The 22196-nt window shown below is 39.0% G+C and overlaps 1 protein-coding gene across 1 annotated transcript in view; it reads left to right on the top strand.

Annotated features, from left to right (window-relative positions):
• ntng2a (netrin g2a) overlaps nucleotides 1-22196 on the top strand; it is a 90153-nt gene that overhangs the window by 12998 nt on the left and 54959 nt on the right. Inside the window, exon 3 of the mRNA XM_079827974.1 lies at nucleotides 4546-5189. Within this exon, the coding sequence (XP_079684100.1) occupies nucleotides 4546-5189 (644 nt within the window). The remainder of the gene's footprint in view (nucleotides 1-4545; nucleotides 5190-22196) is intronic.

The raw sequence follows: 22196 nt of genomic DNA, 5'->3' as shown, positions 1-22196 counted from the left end.
TATTATTTAATTGAATAATTAATAATTAAAAGTTAGTATTTGATATATAATTTATTTAATTCATAGCAATCAATTTACATATGTGTATTAATAAAAATATTTTAATATCAAAATTCAGCCAACACATAGAGCTTTGATATCAGAAGTGATTTAAAATAAATATTATTTAATTGAATAATTGATAATTAAATATTAGTAAAAAAATTACAGTATTTATTCATAAAAATGGTTTAATATTAAAAGTAATTCAGCCATCACAAACAGCTTTGATATTAGAAGTTAAATAAATAAGTATTATTTAAATGAATAATTACAAATTAGTCATTTTTGATAGCATACATTTACATATTTAATAATAATAACATCAAAAGTAATTCAGAAAATCAGAAGTTATATAAAAAAATAAATAGTATTTAATTGAAAAAGTAATAATGAAATATAAGTAAATTTCACAGAAAAACATTTGCATTTTTGATATTTATTAATACAATATTTGAATACCAAAAGCCATCACAAACAGCTTTGACGTCAGAAGTTATTTAAATGAAATATTAAATACACATTTAAATGAAATAATAATATTATAATATTATTTAATTAGTAGTAAATTCCATAGCAATTAATTTACATATATGATATTTATTCAAAACTGGACATAAATTGCATCACTCCAAAGTTATGTTGATTAAACTAGATGGAGTCCTGGATCCAAGTATAACCTTGTCCACGGAATATATTCATATATTTTCGCAACGTGCTTGTCTTCTTTTTCTTATTAAATTGTGTAATTGTTCTGATGATGCATACATTACTCACTTCACTTTAAGTAATCATTAGTCATTGTCTCCAAGTTCTTCTGTGCATTCTTCAGTGACATTAGCCAACACAACCACGTCTACAAGACATTTACTGACACAGGTTCTTGCCAAGCAGTGGGCAAACATTCCTCTTTAGACGTGACGTGACTCCTGCGAGGAAAGCTGGAGGTTTAGTCTAAGAACCACCTGGCGCAGCAGTTGGACTGGATTTGTATGATACAGAGAAAGACGGCAGGATTGAGTCGGAGGGGTGAGTTAGGCTAAGGTGCTTCCTGGTTATGGATCAAAGTGGTAAGGTACTCCAGATGGTTGGGACAGGTAGTCTGAATTATTTCTTAATGGAAGCTAATGGTCCATGAAGACACTTGGCCCGAGAAACGTTCAAGTGTGCCGGCTGTAAAACAATAACTATCCCTGGACATCGATCTGTCAGTTTTAGAGGCTGCACTGTGCGCTGAGACTTTTAACTCCTCAAATGGTTGTTGTGTGGGATGGTTGTTGCTTACTTACAAGGGAATTAAGGGTTCAAGCGTGACCAGATGGCAGTCTGTAGTTTAATCCGTACACCTGGTGTGTCACTAGGGCAAAGGTTCAAACCCTGAAATTACAGTAGCGATGGGAAGTCAAGTCAAGTCACCTTTCTTTATATAGCTCTTTATACAACACAGATTGTTTCAAAGCAGCTTTACAGTGATAACAAGGAACTGACTTAATGATGCGAACAGAATTCATTTCAGCTGTAGAGCAGCTCTAAAAGAAAACCGTGGCATTGTTCAATCAATTTAGTGTTCATTCACTTCCGTTGTAAAGATCATCAGTTATTCAATTATATTATTTAACTAGCTCATTTCATCTGGGAACTTGGAAAGGGGTGTGTATGTATATATATATATATATATATATATATATATATATATATATATATATATATATATATATATATATATATATATATATATATATGATGAGCCATAAAACATGCAAAAACCTTTTTAAAAACGAATGATTATGTATATTTTAGTGCATAAATAATATATATTATTTATATACACAACCGTTTTGGTCAATACGATTTTCTTCTCTTATGTTTACCAAAGCTGCAATTATTTGATCAAAAATACTGTATAAACAGTAATATTGTGAAATAACTACTTGACTCTTTCCCCGCCAGCGTTTTTAAAAAAAGTTGCCAGCCACCGGCAGGTTTTTTGAACATTGTCCAAAAAAATAAATGGCCCTTCGAATATTTTGTCGAATGAATATTTGAGCATGCCATATATCAAAAGAAAGAGCAGACCCTCTGCTTTTAAACAAAAAACAAGTTTTATTCTAATTTTATTCTCTTCATGCATTATTTTTTTAATCAACACTTAAATATGGGTAAGTTTAATAAAAAAAAGCAACATTTTGAACAAAAAGCTTAGAATATCAAAGACTACATTCAGAACAATGATCAGACACAGATGGAGTAGATCGAGTCCATCAACACCCCTAATGTTTGCACAGTCCTATAGCTCGTCCTTGGTCAACATTTCATTCAGTAACATTAGGCAGTATTGATTTATATGATGTTTAATGTTTATGATCGCATTATTTGACATATGCATCTGCTTACATACGATCGCTTGTTTTTTTTGCGTCTTCTTCGCTTGTGTTTTGATCAGGAGATTCGGTACTCATTCAGAATATGCATAATAGCACCCCCTAGCTTATAACAGTGAAAACACAAAAAATTCTGTGTTTGGCGGGAAGCGTTTTCTCACAAATAACGGAAAATTCTGTTGATATTTTGAGGCAACTGAAAACGACTGCGCAATTGAGCAACAAAAACCTGGTCTAAAGTCAATATTTACAGTATCTATATTTTTTGTGTTATTTAAAGGGCACGTTAGTAATATGCATCAATAGGCATTTTACACACACAGGGATGCGCAGCAACACAATAAAAAAATAAAAGGATTCCTCTCTGGAGAAGCGTTAGGTCTTTCCGCTCGCAAATTCCTCCATGTAAATAGCGAATCCGCCATGGTGTAAGCGCAACTGGCTTTTAAAGGGAATGGGAGATGAGACTCTGATTGGTTTATTGCACGTTACACCCAAAACACACCAATGACTCATTAAGAGACTAGGTACAACCCTTTTGGACCATGCGCCTGGCACGCCGACCGTTTTTTCCATTGTTAAACTAGCAAAAGTGGATTCGGATTGATTACATTTTTATCATCACTCCAGTCTTCAGTGTCACATGATCCTTTAGAAATCGTTCTGATATGCTGATTTGCAGCTCAAGAATCCTTTCTTATTATTAGCAATGCTGAAAACAGTTGGGATGCTTAATATTTGTGGAAACCGTGATTTTTCTTTGGGGAACTTTTGGGTGGTAGTGTGTATAGCTATAACAACATGCAACAAACCATATATATTAGGAATGCACAATATGTAAATTTTTTATGTTATCGTTATCCACCCGATAAGAATATTTGGCTGATATATTAAAGCCATGGATTATTTCCATAGCTGAGACACTTCAGATGCGCACTGTTCGCCATGGTGGTTTTGAATTCACTTCAAAAAGGAAAATATGGTTAAAGTCCGTGAAAAAGCAATTCTGAGATTTGTTTGTAAACACATTATAAATGTTAGAAATGTATTGCTGAAACACGTTACAAAGACTGTGTACTGTGTAGTACTGAATTGTGGAGTTAAGCCGCGGTCAGACTAGACTTTGAGCATGCACAATTTCTTCAGACACTGCTTCTCTAAAGCGTCTTTTTTATTAACACAAATTCAACAAATAGTAATACAATAGTAATAGCAACATTTTTACATAGCAAAATGTAAAAAATATACAATCTACTCGACTTTAAATGGCTCTGCATTGAGGAGCCTCTCCACTCAATCGCTAGTTACTGTCCGTACCGTTAGTTACTACAGCCTATCGTTTGCTAGCTAGTTATGCCTTCGTCATGTAAATGCATATTACCCGGTTTGCGAAAACTTATAAAACAGCTCGGTGTCCTTATTTAAATTTACGAAAAACGATGCTATCAAGTAGAGCAGGATTAATTTTGTGAAGAGCCAACACCTGCCTCTGCAGTGATCATTTTACACCGGATAGTTTTACAAATTTTCATCAGAGACAAGACAACTGGGATTCATTGATAATCCGCTGCAGAATGGGGTGAACCGACTATTTCTTGCCCCGCCGACATCTGGTGCCATCGTCGGCAGTACATGGCCACCAATGAGTGTTGTCTTGTGTGCTTACGGGAGATTTCCTGCGAGTGGGCGTGGTTTCAGCGCAGACAGCGGACACGCCCCCAGTGTTTGAAAGCAGAGAATACTGCTTATTTTTTCAAGATTTTGATAAGCTATTTTATTTTTTATCATTCAAATTTGGTTGTGTGGTTAATAACACTTTTTATTTAATTTATACTTTGTGCAACGTGCAGCTCAATATTGTCATATAGGCTACATAAAATTATAATAAAAAACATTACAATTGTGTCTTTTAATGGTGAGACTTTCGTTTTTGTAACCAGGCTCTCAAAAATTGACATTTAGATTTATTGGCCAATATATCGGTTATTGGCTTGTATCGGCCAACATTTTCATATAGGTGTATCCCTAATATATATATATATATATATATATATACATTTAAATGTTATCTTCCCTTAATTTTGTACCACTGTTTATTTGATCTATTTTTCATCTTTGTCCGTAGGAAAACCCATACCTGTGTAGTGACGAATGTGATGCCTCCACCAAAGAACTCGCCCATCCTCCAGTGCTGATGCAAGATCGCGAGCGAACTGAACTCATTACATACTGGCAGACTGTAACATGGGGTCGATATCCTGCACCTCTTGAGGCCAACATATCCTTATCCTGGAACAAAAGCCTTGAGTTAACAGATGACATCCAGATAACCTTTGAGTACGGGCGGCCCACAAAAATGGTGCTGGACAAGTCTCTGAACTATGGGCGGACCTGGCAGCCTTACCAATACTACGCTGATGACTGCTTGGAAGCCTTCGAGATGACGCCGAAGAGAGTGCAGGATCTGTCGGCCACTAATGTGACCAGAGTCATATGTACCGAGCAATACTCTCGTTGGGTCGGTTCCAAGAATGAGAAGAACGTGCGGTTTGAGGTCCGGGAACGCTTCGCCATATTTGCTGGGACAAAACTGCAAAACATGGACAACTTATACACACGGATGGAGAGTATGAAAGGCCTCCGAGACTTTTTCACCTTCACCAACCTGCGGCTTCGGCTGCTGAGACCGGCGCTCGGAGGAACATACGTACAAAGAGACAACCTTCTCAAGTACTTTTACGCCATCTCCAATATCGACATACCAGCAAGGTAATGACGCACATTGCACAACACTGTGTTTGTCCTACTCGTGGATAGTCCTTGCTTTGCCACTCAGGCTTTTTTGGCATTTATAAATTAAGAGATATGACAGGAAATTTTGGGAGAAGAGAGGTATCAGATGGTATCAAAACACAATTGTCATAGTTCAAAGAAATACATTGAACATAATATAATAAAACATGACCCATTATTATGCTTTTTTACATTTTCAACTTTCGTTAGTGTGTAACGTTGCTGTTTGAGAATGAAAAATGTCATTCTCTATATCAGTAACTCCCTGAAACGCCTTGATTGTAGTCTTAAGTTTTCTTCCAGAAGCTTTCGTCAAAATATTCCTCATTTAAGTAATTCCCACCCAAGACATACATAAAATAAAGTTGAGTTGAGTTGCGTTAGTAGTGTTTAAACTCGTGGTTATGGTAAGGGTCGTGAAATTTCAGAAACACGCTCGAAGCGGTTGACCAATCACAACACACTGGTCCAATCGACCAAATAGAGCGCATTGCTCTTTTCAGAAGAAGTGGCTTCATAGAAACACAAACTAAACATTCAAGAATGAACCTATTCTAGTACACCCCAAAAATCTAAATGATAATAGGGCCTCTTTTATTGCGGTTTCCAACACTTTTCTGTCATCTTTGTGTCCAGTGCACATGCGCTAACCACCCTACAGCGCTCTGCTCTTCTAAACCGAAATCACTGGAATTGTAAAATGAGCACAGCCTTCCAGGATGGTCGTTTCACATAATCTTATAAATATGAATGCACCAAGCACTCATTTTGGTAGGAGTCATAAATCTGTGTCTCATGAAGAGACCAAGTTGTAAGGCCTTAAAGAGCTACCATGCTGACTTGACATTGAGACTTGGCAATGCTTTAGGTTTCATCAGGTATAATTTTTTAACTGTTTTGATAAATATTGCATATCCTAATGCACATTGAGAAGTATTGATCATGTTTACTTCACTGCTGCTGGTCCTGGAGTTTGCAGGTCAACTAATGCATGGATCAGATTTGTGCAAAAAACTACCGGTAAAGGTTATAGCATATATTATAAATCTTATATATTCTAAACTTTATCAGCCTGGCTCATGAATATTAATAAGGTGAGATAATGTTCAGCCACAAATAATTAGGATTGCTTGCTTACATATTTGTTCGATCAGTTGACCGCCAATGCAAGATACGATTTTTTGCAGCTGCTGTACATTTTTCTGCACTGTGGGCAAACAGAACAGATCCGTTGTAAAGTTTATTAATTATTAAATTGGCTTATTTCATCTGGAAACTTAGAGAGGGTGTGTGTGTGTGTATATATATATATATATATATATATATATATATATATATATATATATATATATATATATAAATTACATACAGTGTGGAAAATAAGTATTTGAACACCCTGCTATTTTGCAAGTTCTTAGAAATCATGGAGGGGTCTGAAATTGTCATCGTAGGTGCATGTCCACTGTGAGAGACATAATCAAAAAAAAAAATCCAGAAATCACAATGTATGATTTTTTAACTATTTATTTGTATGATACAGCTGCAAATAAGTATTTGAACACCTGAGAAAATCAATGTTAATATTTGGTACAGTAGCCTTTGTTTGCAATTACAGAGGTCAAACGTTTCCTGTAGTTTTTCACCAGGTTTGCACACACTGCAGGAGGGATTTTGGCCCACTCCTCCACACAGATCTTCTCTAGATCAGTCAGGTTTCTGGCCTGTCGCTGAGAAACACGGAGTTTGAGCTCCCTCCAAAGATTCTCTATTGGGTTTAGGTCTGGAGACTGGCTAGGCCACGCCAGAACCTTGCTTCGGGTCATTGTCATGTTGGAAGACCCAGCCTCGACCCATCTTCAATGCTCTAACTGAGGGAAGTAGGTTGTTCCCCAAAATCTCACAATACATGGCCCCCGTCATCCTCTCCTTAATACAGTGCAGTCGCCCTGTCCCATGTGCAGAAAAACACCCCCAAAGCATGATGCTACCATGCTTCACAGTAGGGATGGTGTTCTTGGGATGGTACTCATCATTCTTCTTCCTCCAAACACGTTTAGTGGAATTATGACCAAAAAGTTCTATTTTGGTCTCATCTGACCACATGACTTTCTCCCATGACTCATCTGGATCATCCAAATGGTCATTGGCAAACTTAAGACGGGCCTAAACATGTGCTGGTTTAAGCAGGGGAACCTTTCATGCCATAAATGACTTCAAACCATGACGTCTTAGTGTATTACCAACAGTAACCTTGGAAACGGTGGTCCCAGCTCTTTTCAGGTCATTGGCCAGCTCCTCTCGTGTAGTTCTGGGCTAATTTCTCACCTTTCTTAGGATCATTGAGACTCCACGAGGTGAGATCTTGCATGGAGCCCCAGTCCGAGGGAGATTGACAGTCATGTTTAGTAGGGCTGCAGCTATCGATTCTTTTTGTAATCGATTAATCTAACACTTTATCGATCGATTAATCGATTAATCGGATAAAAAAATTGTGTGTTTTTAAACAACCAAAACAAATAATGCATAACGAAAATGAAGAGGAAAAGCTATTTAATTTATTAATATGCACAACAGGTTTCATGCTGTAATCTAGCCCTGACATCAAAGTAAATATCTGTTTTATGTAGATTTCTACACCTGCAGCATTTACCATTAGGCTACTAACAAATAATATATAATTTCTGGGGTGAGCCTATTTGCTATGGGAACCTAGCAACCTGTCTGTGTCTGTGTGTGTACGCGTGCCGTGCGTGAGGAAGAGTGACGCCCCAGTCAGACCAGTTGCTTCATTGCAGTTTGGTACGGCAGAAATACATACATTAATTATCAGTAGAACGCTGCATTTGGCTTGCATCACTTGCATTGCGGTGCATTTTAGGTGAAGCATCCGTTCGAAAAATCGCGTCACAACATCACGTCCCGGTGTACACAATGAATGCATGCTGAAATTATTGTTGCGTGGCTACATAAAAGTTTAAGCATATGTGATGCATTGCCGCGATTGGTCTGACTGGCGCGTGAGAGAGACGAGCGCGCATATGTGTGTGTGTGTGTGTGAAGGGGTTCTTTTTTAGGCAATACTCTCTTGCAATTGAACGTGAATACGTTTACTACTTAAAAATATCAAAGCTAAACACCATAGCTAGTCAAACCGCATCACGACATCGCTACAAATACAGTATGGGATTAAAATCAGCAAACATCAATGTATAGGCTTAGGCTACGTTACCATTGAAGTCCTACCGCTGTGAAATGCCGGGTATACTTTGCAACAGACACATTGCACCTTGTTCTCTTCTTTTTTAAGAATGTAATGATCCCAAACTTTAGACGTTCTCTTCTGTTAATGGACATCTTTACTCTCCGCCATCGTGCCAACTAAATCCAAATTGTATCACGCGCTATGGTGTGCTTCCAGAACATTGAACAGTGGTCCGTGTGAATCAGATCCCTGCGTGTATAGTGCGCGTCATAGGTATTTAACGAGGCTTCGAGGCAGAATTTTTGCCTCAAGGAAATTTTGTAATCGAGTTAATCGATTAACTCGATGAATCGTTTCAGCCCTAATGTTTAGCTTCTTCCATTTTCTAATGATTGCTCCAACAGGGGACCTTTTTTCACCAAGCTGCTTGGCAATTTCCCTGTAGCCCTTTCCAGCCTTGTGGAGGTGTACAATTTTGTCTCTAGTGTCTTTGGACAGCTCTTTGGTCTTGGCCATGTTAGTAGTTGGATTCTTACTGATTGAATGGGGTGGACAGGTGTCTTTATGCAGCTAACAACCTCAAACAGTGTCATCTAATTTAGGATAATAAATGGAGTGGAGGTGGACATTTTAAAGGCAGACTAACAGGTCTTTGAGGGTCAGAATTCTAGCTGATAGACAGGTGTTCAAATACTTATTTGCAGCTGTACCATACAAATAAATGGTCAATAAGAGTAAAAAAAATAACATAAAAAAAAAGAATTCTCATGTTTACCAAAGTTGCAATTATTTGATGCAAAGTTGAATTTTCAGCATCATATAGCATGCGTAACATTGCACAAAAATTGGGAGGGACATAATGACATAATTCTATGCACCATATAAAAATCAACACATTTTACACGTGTTAATATAAGAGAGCATAAAAGGTCAGTAATGCAGCCTAAAAAAGTGAGCGTCTTTAAAAATGTCCTAACAGAAACATCCTGGCGTATTTCAAACTAGTTGTTCTATAAGTTGAAGTGATCAGCTATGATAAAAATGTCCTGCAGCAAAGGGGGATCAATGCACGGCCCAAACCTCCGGTAATGCAAACCCTCAATCAATACTTATTCTGGTATATCAGAGAGGAAATTGTTTTAACGGCGACAGGGAATGGGATGGCTTAAGTAGACAAATGGACATGCAGAAAGCAGCCTATCAGAGGGCTGACTGATGTTTAGTGTTTCATAATGAGAGGACCGCTGGAGTGGAAATGTTAAGCTAATACCCAGCGGAAAGTCGTCCTGGGATATTTTATTCATTCCACAACATTGGGATGCGTTTCAGCAGCATTTGAATAATAAAAATGGCAAGGCCTCCCCGATGGCCTGCCCTGTGAGTACTCGTCTAAATGGAGTCCACGGGGTTGGTGGGTGTTGGGCACGATAATCAGATCAGACTCTACGACCAGTGATGCTTCCTGAATCACGGCCCATTTCCCCCATCATCAAGCATGCGCTAATAATCAGTGCTGATTACACAAAATAGCCGATAATAACATGGGCCAAGAATCCTTAATTGAGGAAGATGAAGTGTTGCTTGTTTAAAGCAATTAAACACGCTGTTAATTTCCCTATTTACCTCTTTATTTTGTGGCTTGTTTGCCAGGAGACGTCACATACGCGCTGATAATGATGTTTGCCTTTTCATCCGAAGTGCCAGCGATACTACTAACTCATATTACTGCAGAACGCATCTAAAAATAGTCCGACTGAACAATGAAAACATATTCCTCAGTTGTTTTTTTTCCTGCTGCTTTGATGACATTTGTGAAAAATCTTCTTGATCAGCCCCTTTCTCGCTAAAAAGAGATATTTAGGAGGCATCGTGCTGTACAGCACGCCACGTGTCTGTGAACATAATGAGACACAATCATTCTCCCTGTGAAGCTCGTCGTGTGAGATTCATTTTTTTGCCCAACGCTAATATGTGAAAAGATAAGACTTGCGTTTTATCCACACCTTCTCCTCCCCGCTTCCTCTGCTTTGCTGCAATCTGACGTGAGATACAAGACAGTAGAAAGAGTTCACAAATAGGCGTCCCAGTAGATGGACCGGATTTGGAAACGGTTAGAGAGCGGGAGGGTGGGCTTGTGTTCCATCAGACAAATATCCCAAAGACATTGCTTGAACCTTAATTAAACCTGGTAAGGGAGGAAATAAATAAATAAACACAATTCCCAGGGTTCTTGCTAATTTATGCAAAGACTTGAGTGGATCGGATGTATCTCCTGTTCCCGTTCCCTCTTCCCTTTCCTCCCTGAATCCTCCAGTGAAACCCTTCTGAAAATCCAATGTACCAAAATACTGCAGCCTGCGTATGAAAGAAGCCAAAGATGGCTGGTGAATTTGACGAGAGGGATTTTTGAGAAATAATGCTGTTTTATTAATATACAGAGAACCCGATAGGCCATTAGGAAAGATCAAGGTCGAACGGAAATAAAGCCTATCAGAACTCGCGTCTCAGAAATGTCCTTGGGCCTACGTTGGCAAAGAGACAGAGGCTATGGAGGTGAGGTGAGATGGAGGAAGCTCCAGAGGTGCCACGAGGACAACGTCCGGATCATTCCGTCTTTATCACCCGTGTGTGGGAAGGAACTCTATCATGAAAAGACCACCATGAAGAGGTGTTTTGTAGAGAATCACTCAGAGATTGATTCACACCCACACTTGGATTGTGCTGTTGTGCTCTTGTATTAAATGTAAGTGCTTGTGATTTCAATCATTTAATCACCAGGCCAGACAACACCAAGACTGTGATATATGCATAGAAAAAAGTTGAAAAGTACATACTCGTCAAAAGTTTGTATACACCTACTTGTTCTGTATTATTACCAGTGTTGGGGAAGATACTGACTCTTCAGCTTCCCAACCTACTAACAAAACGTAGCATTTAAAGGGTTAGTTCACCCACAAATCACATTTGAGCTTCCACAAGAACCAATGAGGTTCATTCTCATGTTACGCAGCACGTTTGAGCTTCTGCAAGAACCAATGAGGTTCATTGTCGTGTTACGCAGCACGTTTGAGCTTCATCAAGAACCAATGAGGTTCATTCTCGTGTTACGCAGCACGTTTGAGCTTCATCAAGAACCAATGAGGTTCATTCTCGTGTTACGCAGCACGTTTGAGCTTCTGCAAGAACCAATGAGGTTCATTCTCATGTGTTATGCAGCACGTTTGAGCTTCCACAAGAACCAATGAGGTTCATTCTCATGTTACGCAGCACGTTTGAGCTTCAGCAAGAACCAATGAGGTTCATTCTCGTGTTACGCAGCACGTTTGAGCTTCAGCAAGAACCAATGAGGTTCATTCTCGTGTTACGCAGCACGTTTGAGCTTCAGCAAGAACCAATGAGGTTCATTCTCGTGTGTTACGCAGCACGTTTGAGCTTCAGCAAGAACCAATGAGGTTCATTCTCATGTGTTACGCAGCACGTTTGAGCTTCTGCAAGAACCAATGAGGTTCATTCTCATGTGTTACTCAGCACGTTTGAGCTTCTGCAAGAACCAATGAGGTTCATTCTCATGTGTTACGCAGCACGTTTGAGCTTCAGCAAGAACCAATGAGGTTCATTCTCGTGTTACGCAGCACGTTTGAGCTTCAGCAAGAACCAATGAGGTTCATTCTCGTGTTACGCAGCACGTTTGAGCTTCAGCAAGAACCAATGAGGTTCATTCTCGTGTTACGCAGCACGTTTGAGCTTCAGCAAGAACCAATGAGGTTCATTCTCGTGTAACGCAGCACTTTTGAGCTTCAGCAAGAACCAATGAGGTTCATTCTCATGTGTTACGCAGCACGTTTGAGCTTCAGCAAGAACCAATGAGGTTCATTCTCGTGTTACGCAGCACGTTTGAGCTTCAGCAAGAACCAATGAGGTTCATTCTCATGTGTTACGCAGCACGTTTGAGCTTCAGCAAGAACCAATGAGGTTCATTCTCGTGTTACGCAGCACGTTTGAGCTTCTGCAAGAACCAATGAGGTTCATTCTCGTGTTACGCAGCACGTTTGAGCTTCAGCAAGAACCAATGAGGTTCATTCTCGTGTGTTACGCAGCACGTTTGAGCTTCAGCAAGAACCAATGAGGTTCATTCTCATGTGTTACGCAGCACGTTTGAGCTTCTGCAAGAACCAATGAGGTTCATTCTCATGTGTTACTCAGCACGTTTGAGCTTCTGCAAGAACCAATGAGGTTCATTCTCATGTGTTACGCAGCACGTTTGAGCTTCAGCAAGAACCAATGAGGTTCATTCTCGTGTTACGCAGCACGTTTGAGCTTCAGCAAGAACCAATGAGGTTCATTCTCGTGTTACGCAGCACGTTTGAGCTTCAGCAAGAACCAATGAGGTTCATTCTCGTGTTACGCAGCACGTTTGAGCTTCAGCAAGAACCAATGAGGTTCATTCTCGTGTAACGCAGCACTTTTGAGCTTCAGCAAGAACCAATGAGGTTCATTCTCGTGTTACGCAGCACGTTTGAGCTTCTGCAAGAACCAATGAGGTTCATTCTCGTGTTACGCAGCACGTTTGAGCTTCAGCAAGAACCAATGAGGTTCATTCTCGTGTTACGCAGCACGTTTGAGCTTCAGCAAGAACCAATGAGGTTCATTCTCATGTGTTACGCAGCACGTTTGAGCTTCAGCAAGAACCAATGAGGTTCATTCTCATGTGTTACTCAGCACGTTTGAGCTTCTGCAAGAACCAATGAGGTTCATTCTCATGTGTTACGCAGCACGTTTGAGCTTCAGCAAGAACCAATGAGGTTCATTCTCGTGTTACGCAGCACGTTTGAGCTTCAGCAAGAACCAATGAGGTTCATTCTCGTGTTATGCAGCACGTTTGAGCTTCAGCAAGAACCAATGAGGTTCATTCTCGTGTTACGCAGCACGTTTGAGCTTCAGCAAGAACCAATGAGGTTCATTCTCGTGTAACGCAGCACTTTTGAGCTTCAGCAAGAACCAATGAGGTTCATTCTCATGTGTTACGCAGCACGTTTGAGCTTCAGCAAGAACCAATGAGGTTCATTCTCGTGTTACGCAGCACGTTTGAGCTTCAGCAAGAACCAATGAGGTTCATTCTCATGTGTTACGCAGCACGTTTGAGCTTCAGCAAGAACCAATGAGGTTCATTCTCGTGTTACGCAGCACGTTTGAGCTTCTGCAAGAACCAATGAGGTTCATTCTCGTGTTACGCAGCACGTTTGAGCTTCAGCAAGAACCAATGAGGTTCATTCTCGTGTAACGCAGCACTTTTGAGCTTCAGCAAGAACCAATGAGGTTCATTCTCATGTGTTACGCAGCACGTTTGAGCTTCAGCAAGAACCAATGAGGTTCATTCTCGTGTTACGCAGCACGTTTGAGCTTCAGCAAGAACCAATGAGGTTCATTCTCGTGTTACGCAGCACGTTTGAGCTTCTGCAAGAACCAATGAGGTTCATTCTCGTGTTACGCAGCACGTTTGAGCTTCAGCAAGAACCAATGAGGTTCATTCTCGTGTAACGCAGCACTTTTGAGCTTCAGCAAGAACCAATGAGGTTCATTCTCATGTGTTACGCAGCACGTTTGAGCTTCAGCAAGAACCAATGAGGTTCATTCTCGTGTTACGCAGCACGTTTGAGCTTCAGCAAGAACCAATGAGGTTCATTCTCATGTGTTACGCAGCACGTTTGAGCTTCAGCAAGAACCAATGAGGTTCATTCTCGTGTTACGCAGCACGTTTGAGCTTCTGCAAGAACCAATGAGGTTCATTCTCGTGTTACGCAGCACGTTTGAGCTTCAGCAAGAACCAATGAGGTTCATTCTCGTGTTACGCAGCACGTTTGAGCTTCAGCAAGAACCAATGAGGTTCATTCTCGTGTTACGCAGCACGTTTCAGCTTCAGCAAGAACCAATGAGGTTCATTCTCATGTGTTACGCAGCACGTTTGAGCTTCAGCAAGAACCAATGAGGTTCATTCTCGTGTTACGCAGCACTTTTGAGCTTCAGCAAGAACCAATGAGGTTCATCTCATGTGTTACGCAGCACGTTTGAGCTTCAGCAAGAACCAATGAGGTTCATTCTCATGTTACGCAGCACGTTTGAGCTTCTGCAAGAACCAATGAGGTTCATTCTCGTGTTACGCAGCACGTTTGAGCTTCAGCAAGAACCAATGAGGTTCATTCTCGTGTTACGCAGCACGTTTGAGCTTCAGCAAGAACCAATGAGGTTCATTCTCGTGTTACGCAGCACGTTTGAGCTTCAGCAAGAACCAATGAGGTTCATTCTCGTGTTACGCAGCACGTTTGAGCTTCAGCAAGAACCAATGAGGTTCATTCTCGTGTTACGCAGCACTTTTGAGCTTCAGCAAGAACCAATGAGGTTCATTCTCGTGTTACGCAGCACGTTTGAGCTTCTGCAAGAACCAATGAGGTTCATTCTCATGTGTTACGCAGCACGTTTGAGCTTCTGCAAGAACCAATGAGGTTCATTCTCATGTGTTACGCAGCACGTTTGAGCTTCTGCAAGAACCAATGAGGTTCATTCTCATGTGTTACGCAGCACGTTTGAGCTTCTGCAAGAACCAATGAGGTTCATTCTCGTGTTACGCAGCACGTTTGAGCTTCAGCAAGAACCAATGAGGTTCATTCTCGTGTTACGCAGCACGTTTGAGCTTCAGCAAGAACCAATGAGGTTCATTCTCGTGTTACGCAGCACGTTTGAGCTTCAGCAAGAACCAATGAGGTTCATTCTCGTGTTACGCAGCACATTTGAGCTTCAGCAAGAACCAATGAGGTTCATTCTCGTGTTACGCAGCACTTTTGAGCTTCATCAAGAACCAATGAGGTTCATTCTCGTGTTACGCAGCACTTTTGAGCTTCAGCAAGAACCAATGAGGTTCATTCTCATGTGTTACGCAGCACGTTTGAGCTTCAGCAAGAACCAATGAGGTTCATTCTCGTGTTACGCAGCACATTTGAGCTTCAGCAAGAACCAATGAGGTTCATTCTCGTGTTACGCAGCACATTTGAGCTTCTGTTTATGCTCGCTGTTCACACATATATTTTCAAATAGAAAACCATTATTTTAAATTCCAATATCACAATAAACTAATAAACACAGTCTTGGTGAGCAAAGATACTTTTTTCAAAAACATCAAACATATTTCTGACCCTAAACATTTGAATGGTAATGTATATGACTACAAATAGTATATGAAACTTTACACAAATTTGCATACTGTGTAATGTAGTATGGTAGTATGTTAATCCAAACACAGCCATACAAATCGAACCTTAGCACTGATGCTTCATGTTGTGATATGCAACGTTTATCTGTGCTGGTTGATATTTAGTAGTCAAGGTCCTGTGGCAGGGGTCTGATGGGTAAAGTCAGCTTTGGCCTCATGATCATGGACAGACAGATTGGCAAGATGTGTCTGAGATCTGGGCAGGATCATTTATTCTGTCTGACCCTCATTCACCTCCTTCATTGTCCCATTAGGAAAATGTCAGTCTGTCAGAAAGGTGTCCTCCAGAGGAAGTGAAAACTCTGGACATCAGATGGCGTCTCTTGATTCGCAATGCAATTTTTGTGCTCTTTGAGAGGCATCTGACCCCTGAATCTAAGGTTTAAGAGAGCAGAGAGGGTGTGAGAGACATTGGCAGGTCTTGTCAAAAGAGAACTTTGGCAATTTGGAGCGGGACAGTTACGGAAGATCAGACGACACCAGTCGGGTGCTGTCAGGCCATCTTTCTTTTCACTGAAACTTTTGTTTCTAAGGTCAAAATGCACTGTGAGATCATATAAAAACAGTGAACAACACTGAAATACCCTCTGACCCTGACGAATTTCCATATTAGTCCAAACTGATTTGTTAGTTAGTGCTGGTTTGGCATTGGTACCAGTAAACACTTACAAAAAAGTACCATGGTGGTCTTGGAGTACCATGTAAAGACAGAATACATCAATTTCAGTATTATGCCATTTATAAAAGCACGATGGTACTACCACAGTACTTTTTTGTATGGTGTTACACATAGAAATATACTATGATATAAATTCATGTTATTTACATGTTACTCCAAAGTTCTTAAAAAATCCCTTATGTTTATTATTAATTTATAATGGTAAAAGTGTAGTAACCATGTTTTTTTTGGTAGATTGATTACCATTTGTAGAACCACAGTTTTACCACAAATACCATGAGTAAGCTATGCTTATTGTAGCAAAACCATGGTTCATTTGTGGTTACCATGGTTTAACTATAATAACCATGTTTTTTTTGTTATTTGTAGTAAAACCAAAATTCTTTTAAGGGATGCTATGGTACTACTATGGTAAATGTCCCATGTCATGTCTGAAAAACATGGTAGTGCTATAGTTCCTTTTTGTAAGTGTTAATTACAAATTGCTACTGTGCTGGTAGTATAGTAAGTACAGTAATGTCATCAGGTGTTAATACCATGGTAGTTTGAAATATATGTACCATTGTATTTGCAAGGTGCTTCCAAGAACATGGTACTAATATGATAAATGTCCAAAAAATGCTAATATTATGGTGCATGTCCGAAAAACTTGTTACTTACAAAATGTTACTGTGCTGGTAGTATAGTACAGTAATGTCATCAGGTGGTAATATTACAATGTTACTGTAATTCATGTACCATTGTATTTGCAAGGTGTTTTCAAGGAGACCATGGTTCCACAATGATAAATGTCCAAAACAACCTTGGTACTGGGAGTATCATGCTTTTTTGGGGACATTTTTTATATTTTTTATATATACTTTAGTAGTAAATGTAGTACATTTTGGAAGTGCCTTGGACTGGAGTACCATGTTAATAGCATGGTAAATTAATTTCAGTACAGTGTATATTTGAAAGTACCATAATATTACCATGAATCATCATCATCATCATCATCATCATCATCATCATCATCATCATCACGTTACAAGTCAAGTCAAGTGCATTTTTACTGTCTATATTCCTCTATATAACATGTATAGATTGGAAAGAGATGGGACTACCATAGTACATTTATTACCATAGTGTAGCCATGCTGTTTACTAGCAACACCTATTTGGTGAGTTTTGTCAACCAGGTTGGTCCTGCTGGTTAGCTAGTTAAAAAAGTCTGAAGTGGACACCAACATCCCAGGTCTTTTCATCAGAGGCAGAAAAAGCCAAATTAGCTTTTTTACATTTTTCGGATTTTAATTTGACCCTGTATTTGTTTTAGGATGTCTTTTCTCATTATAAACCCTTAGATAATAACTTTTGGGGGAATTTCCGTTTGCTCCTTCACACAAAGCAATCCTGTTATGTAAGAATTGAGGAACATCTCTGAGCGCGTACGTGACGCGAGTCTATGAATGATTCACTGCATTTTGCATAGTCCGAATGAGAGCTCTTCGGTACTGTACACCCTACAGAAACATCCCCACATCCCTTTACGGTGGTCAGAATCCATAAATCACGTAGACAGTCACATGCCTATGTTATCTGCATAGCTTTTTTGATATGTTACTTTGTTCAGCTGGGAACTGTCAGTATTCAGACGTGCTGACAGTTGCTTAGCGTCTACAGTGCACTGTGCCGTGAATGACCTGACAGGCCATCGTATGCCACCATCCCTGCTGAAAACACCAGCACATGTTGTGTTCTGGATGCTGGAATGTGGATATTCCCATCTAGCTTCTTAAAATCTACTTGAATAGTCTTTCTCAAACCATTTTACTTCTGTAATGCAACATATTTATAAGTGAAAATGCAAAACAGGACTTGATTTCATCCACAGGGAACTGATTGGATTGTGAAAAGTGGATGTTACATACCACAATGGAGCCAGACCAAGTTTGCTAAATAGTTATTTGGTTATTGGTTAACATTGTCCAACAGCCTGCATTGCCTACTGTGAGTGATGTCAGCAGATATGGCCAGAAGTGTCCTGCCAGAAGACAAGAAAATGACATAGAAAAATATTTCTGTCATGACAACTCTTAAGCTTGGTACATCCTCCGCAAGAACAAATAAATGAGTTTGTTTTCTCAAGGTGGCAAGAACAACAACAAAGTTTGTTCTGGCCAGGACATTCCATACCTCATGAGAAAAGCAGGTACCGAACATTTCCGTTTTTTCCCGCATTAACCCCGTCCACTTAAAATTTCTGACCAATCAAACAATAGTTCTTGGACACCCACAAGAAAAAAGTTCTGCTCAGATGATGTGTCGAGAACAAGCTGCGAGAACTCCCAAACCAGGGCTCCCTGGGAGCGAGAACTTTTTTCTCTGTTCTTGCAGAGTATGTAATGGCCTTTGGAGTGTTTGGCATGGTAATGGGTATGACAATGTTGATATGTTTGGTCTTGCTGCTGCTGCAGAGCGAGTATGGGACTTGCTACTGCCAATACATGACACGCAGATGTGAGCAAGTACTGCTTTTGTACAATATAGCGTATATGAATTACCCGTAGCAGATCTATACAGGTGGAGCTGGGGAGGAGTGGGTTTCTGAAAGTACTGCACTGCTAAGGCAAATGCTAAGTATTTGAAGGTTGAGCACACAAGCTCATTGGCTACTGATACAATCAGCTGTGCCCTATAGATAATGATGTTATTACGAGCAGGTTGAGTTAAAGGACCTATTAGCCTGCGCCATATAGAGTTTCATGATAGAACTTTGTATTTATTACAAATTTTGCACACATAAAGCATTTATGCAAAATAGTCTATAAAACTAAAAAAAATATTGTACGTGATTAATAACACAACACAGTAACTTCTGGTATACCAAGTATACTCATCTACTATATGCTACTCATAAGTTATTTCAGAAGCTTAAGTTTTGAAAACAAGGACACTTTTACACTCCTGTTCAAAAGTTTGGGTTCAGTAAGATTTGTGAATATTTTTGAAAGAAGTCTTTCTTGACTACCAAGGTGGATTTATTTGATCACAAATACAGTTAAAACTGTGAAATATTATTACAATTTAAAATAACTGTTTTCTATTTAATTACATTTTAAAATGCAATTTATTCCTGTGATGTCAAAGCTGAATTTTCAGCATTATTATTCCAGTCTTCAGAGTCAAATGATCCTTCAGAAGTCATTCTAATATGCAGATTTGCAGCTCAATAAACATTTCTTATTATTTTAATGTTGAAAACAGCTGTGCTCTGTAACATTTTTGTGGAAACCGGGGTAATTTTTTTGCAGGATTCTTTGCTGTCCTTGCTGAATAAAACTATTAAAAAAAATCGAAATAGGTACTGCAGTACAAATTCAAAAATTTTGGAGATTGTTGTTTCCCCCGCCCTCTCCTCCTCAGACTCGACGCTCATGTGGGTTGCCAGCTTGAGGACACGCAACAGGAGCAAGCGCAATTGACAATATAAAGCCACAATGTGAGTTGATGAGTTGATTTATCCGCGTTTTAATATGCTCTACTTTTAGATGGATGCCGAGGCTTTTTGTGTCGGGTAGAATCTGCGTTCTCTGACCCAGGTTGTTTACTGGCTTCAATGGCTGCAATACTCTGTGATTTCCACCAACTGGCAACCTGTGGTGTCGAAGTACTATTGGGTAAACTGGCAGTGTGCGGTTTCGCACAGACCAAAACAAAAACACGGAACGCATATTTCAGAGTAGAATAACTGGCTGTAGCATTGTTTTTCTGAGAAACATGTAGGTCAATTTAGCATGTTTCCTAAATATCTGAATACATTCTATGGTATTTTTTATGCTTTAGCAAAGTGTAAAACTTACATACAGCACATTTAACTCATGTTAACAAATGAGATCTTATTGTAAAGTGTTACCCTTAAATATATGCCACTTCATTAAGAGGTAACTTGACTAAAATTAACATGACATGACAAAATATTCACTACATTTCAAGGACATTTTTGTCAAAAATGTTGACTAAAACAACAAAAAAGCTGCAAAAATGAACACTGCTTGAAGGTCTCAGAGGGCAGTCATGCAACTAGTTTTTTTGGGCAGTAGAGATGTGTCAACAGATCAATGAAGCCCCCCTCTCAAAGGCAGTCGGACACATCTGAAGAGCCAAGCACAAGCTAAGTTTCCTTTGGACAGAGCCTTGAGCGAGCTTGTGCTGCGTTTGAACTGAACCTATAGTGCTGCATTTTAGTGCACGCTTGGTTTAATCTCACATTCTCTTTTTTCATCTTGTTTAGTGTGCATCTCTTACCACACTGAGCCAATCAGTCCCACAGCAGAAAAAAGTGTAAAGTTTTCTGCAAGGGTTGAAGTATACAGAGAATATGCAATCTTTGGGTTCCTTCTCTAAAATTGCATTTATTAAACAAGATTTTTTTTCTCTTTCTGCTAGAGAGTTCTGGGTGGTTGCTAAGGTATGCTATGGAGTAACTAGCACCATGTCTACACTGGACGCAACTGCTTGAAGCTGTCTACACTGGACAGGGACCGTTACAAATCCATTTGTTCTTCATGTCAGAATTAGCATGAGCGCATAAAGTACATCATAAATAAAAAATTTGTGTTGTGTCGCATTTCGCCACATCTATTATAGACAGTCAGCATCACTGATTATAATGGGTTCTACACTGTAAAATCCAACAGTCGTTCTAACTAACACTTTTTAGTTAACTTTACTTAATGTCTTAACTTAATTGTATAAATCTAGTACTATATGTGCTATATCTTCACATACTATGAATTGTTTACTCGGAAAACCCAAGTTAAGATTAATTGATTGGTTTGAGGGCCATTTTGTCAAGCAAAAAAAAAAAAGGTGGGGCAATTCTTAATAGACTTTTCACTAATTTCCTCCACTTCTGCAGTTATCTTTCTCTATAGTTGCATGCACTCATTTCCATCTTGAATGTTGAATTGCCAATATAGCTGAAAAAAATTGAGAGAAGATCACATACGCTGACTTCATAAATTGATGTTGATTTTCCTAAAATGTTTTAGTTTGAACTCCCCATTATGGTGATCAGTGTTCCCTTTTTTTGGGCACTTGGAACTTCATTTATATCATTGTAATTTTCTTCCTATTGATGCAGTGATGCAACAATAAATCACAGTTATTTGGTTTCAAAAGAAGGAAAGAAATAAATAGGCTTTTAAAAGGTGGCAAAACTAAATCATTAACTAGTCTATTTTTCATGTCAAATGATGATCTTTGTAATAATGATTTGTACTAACACTTAGGCCTATGTCATAAACACATTGTGAAACTTTTAATTGAGTTGATATAATCCCTCTATATTTGTGACAATATCTTCCAATTGACCATGCTGTAAGACTTCAACATTCAGCATGCAAAAAACTACAATAGTAACAAAAAAAGGTAGCCATACTAGGTCAGGAGTAAATCTAAAACAAATGTTCAAGTACTCTCTACAGTTCTTTTTGGTATAAGTTACTCTTGTGTAAGTGAACTATACTAACTAAGCATTTGTTAGTACAACATACTATTCCTATTTCACTTTTAAGTAAGTCTATTTAATTCGATTTTACAGTCTTATCTGCTTTTGTCACGTCAAATCTGCTAGGCCAAAATGATAAATCTGATCACTTAGAAAAGTGGTAGCACACTTCAACAAGCCGCATGGAGTATGTAGACTAAAAAAAACAGTATATTAATGGTAAAATAGTGTAAAACACTTACTATATACAGTGAAAAATTGTAATCAATCTAAAGGGACATTTCATGTTCATGTCTTATCATTTATAGTGAAAAAAAATGTAAACACCCCATTTAATTTAGTTTTTCA

The sequence above is a fragment of the Gobio gobio genome, assembly GCF_949357685.1.
Source record: "Gobio gobio genome assembly, chromosome: 10".
Taxonomy (NCBI): domain Eukaryota; kingdom Metazoa; phylum Chordata; class Actinopteri; order Cypriniformes; family Gobionidae; genus Gobio; species Gobio gobio.
This window is presented reverse-complemented; position numbering and strand designations above follow the sequence as displayed.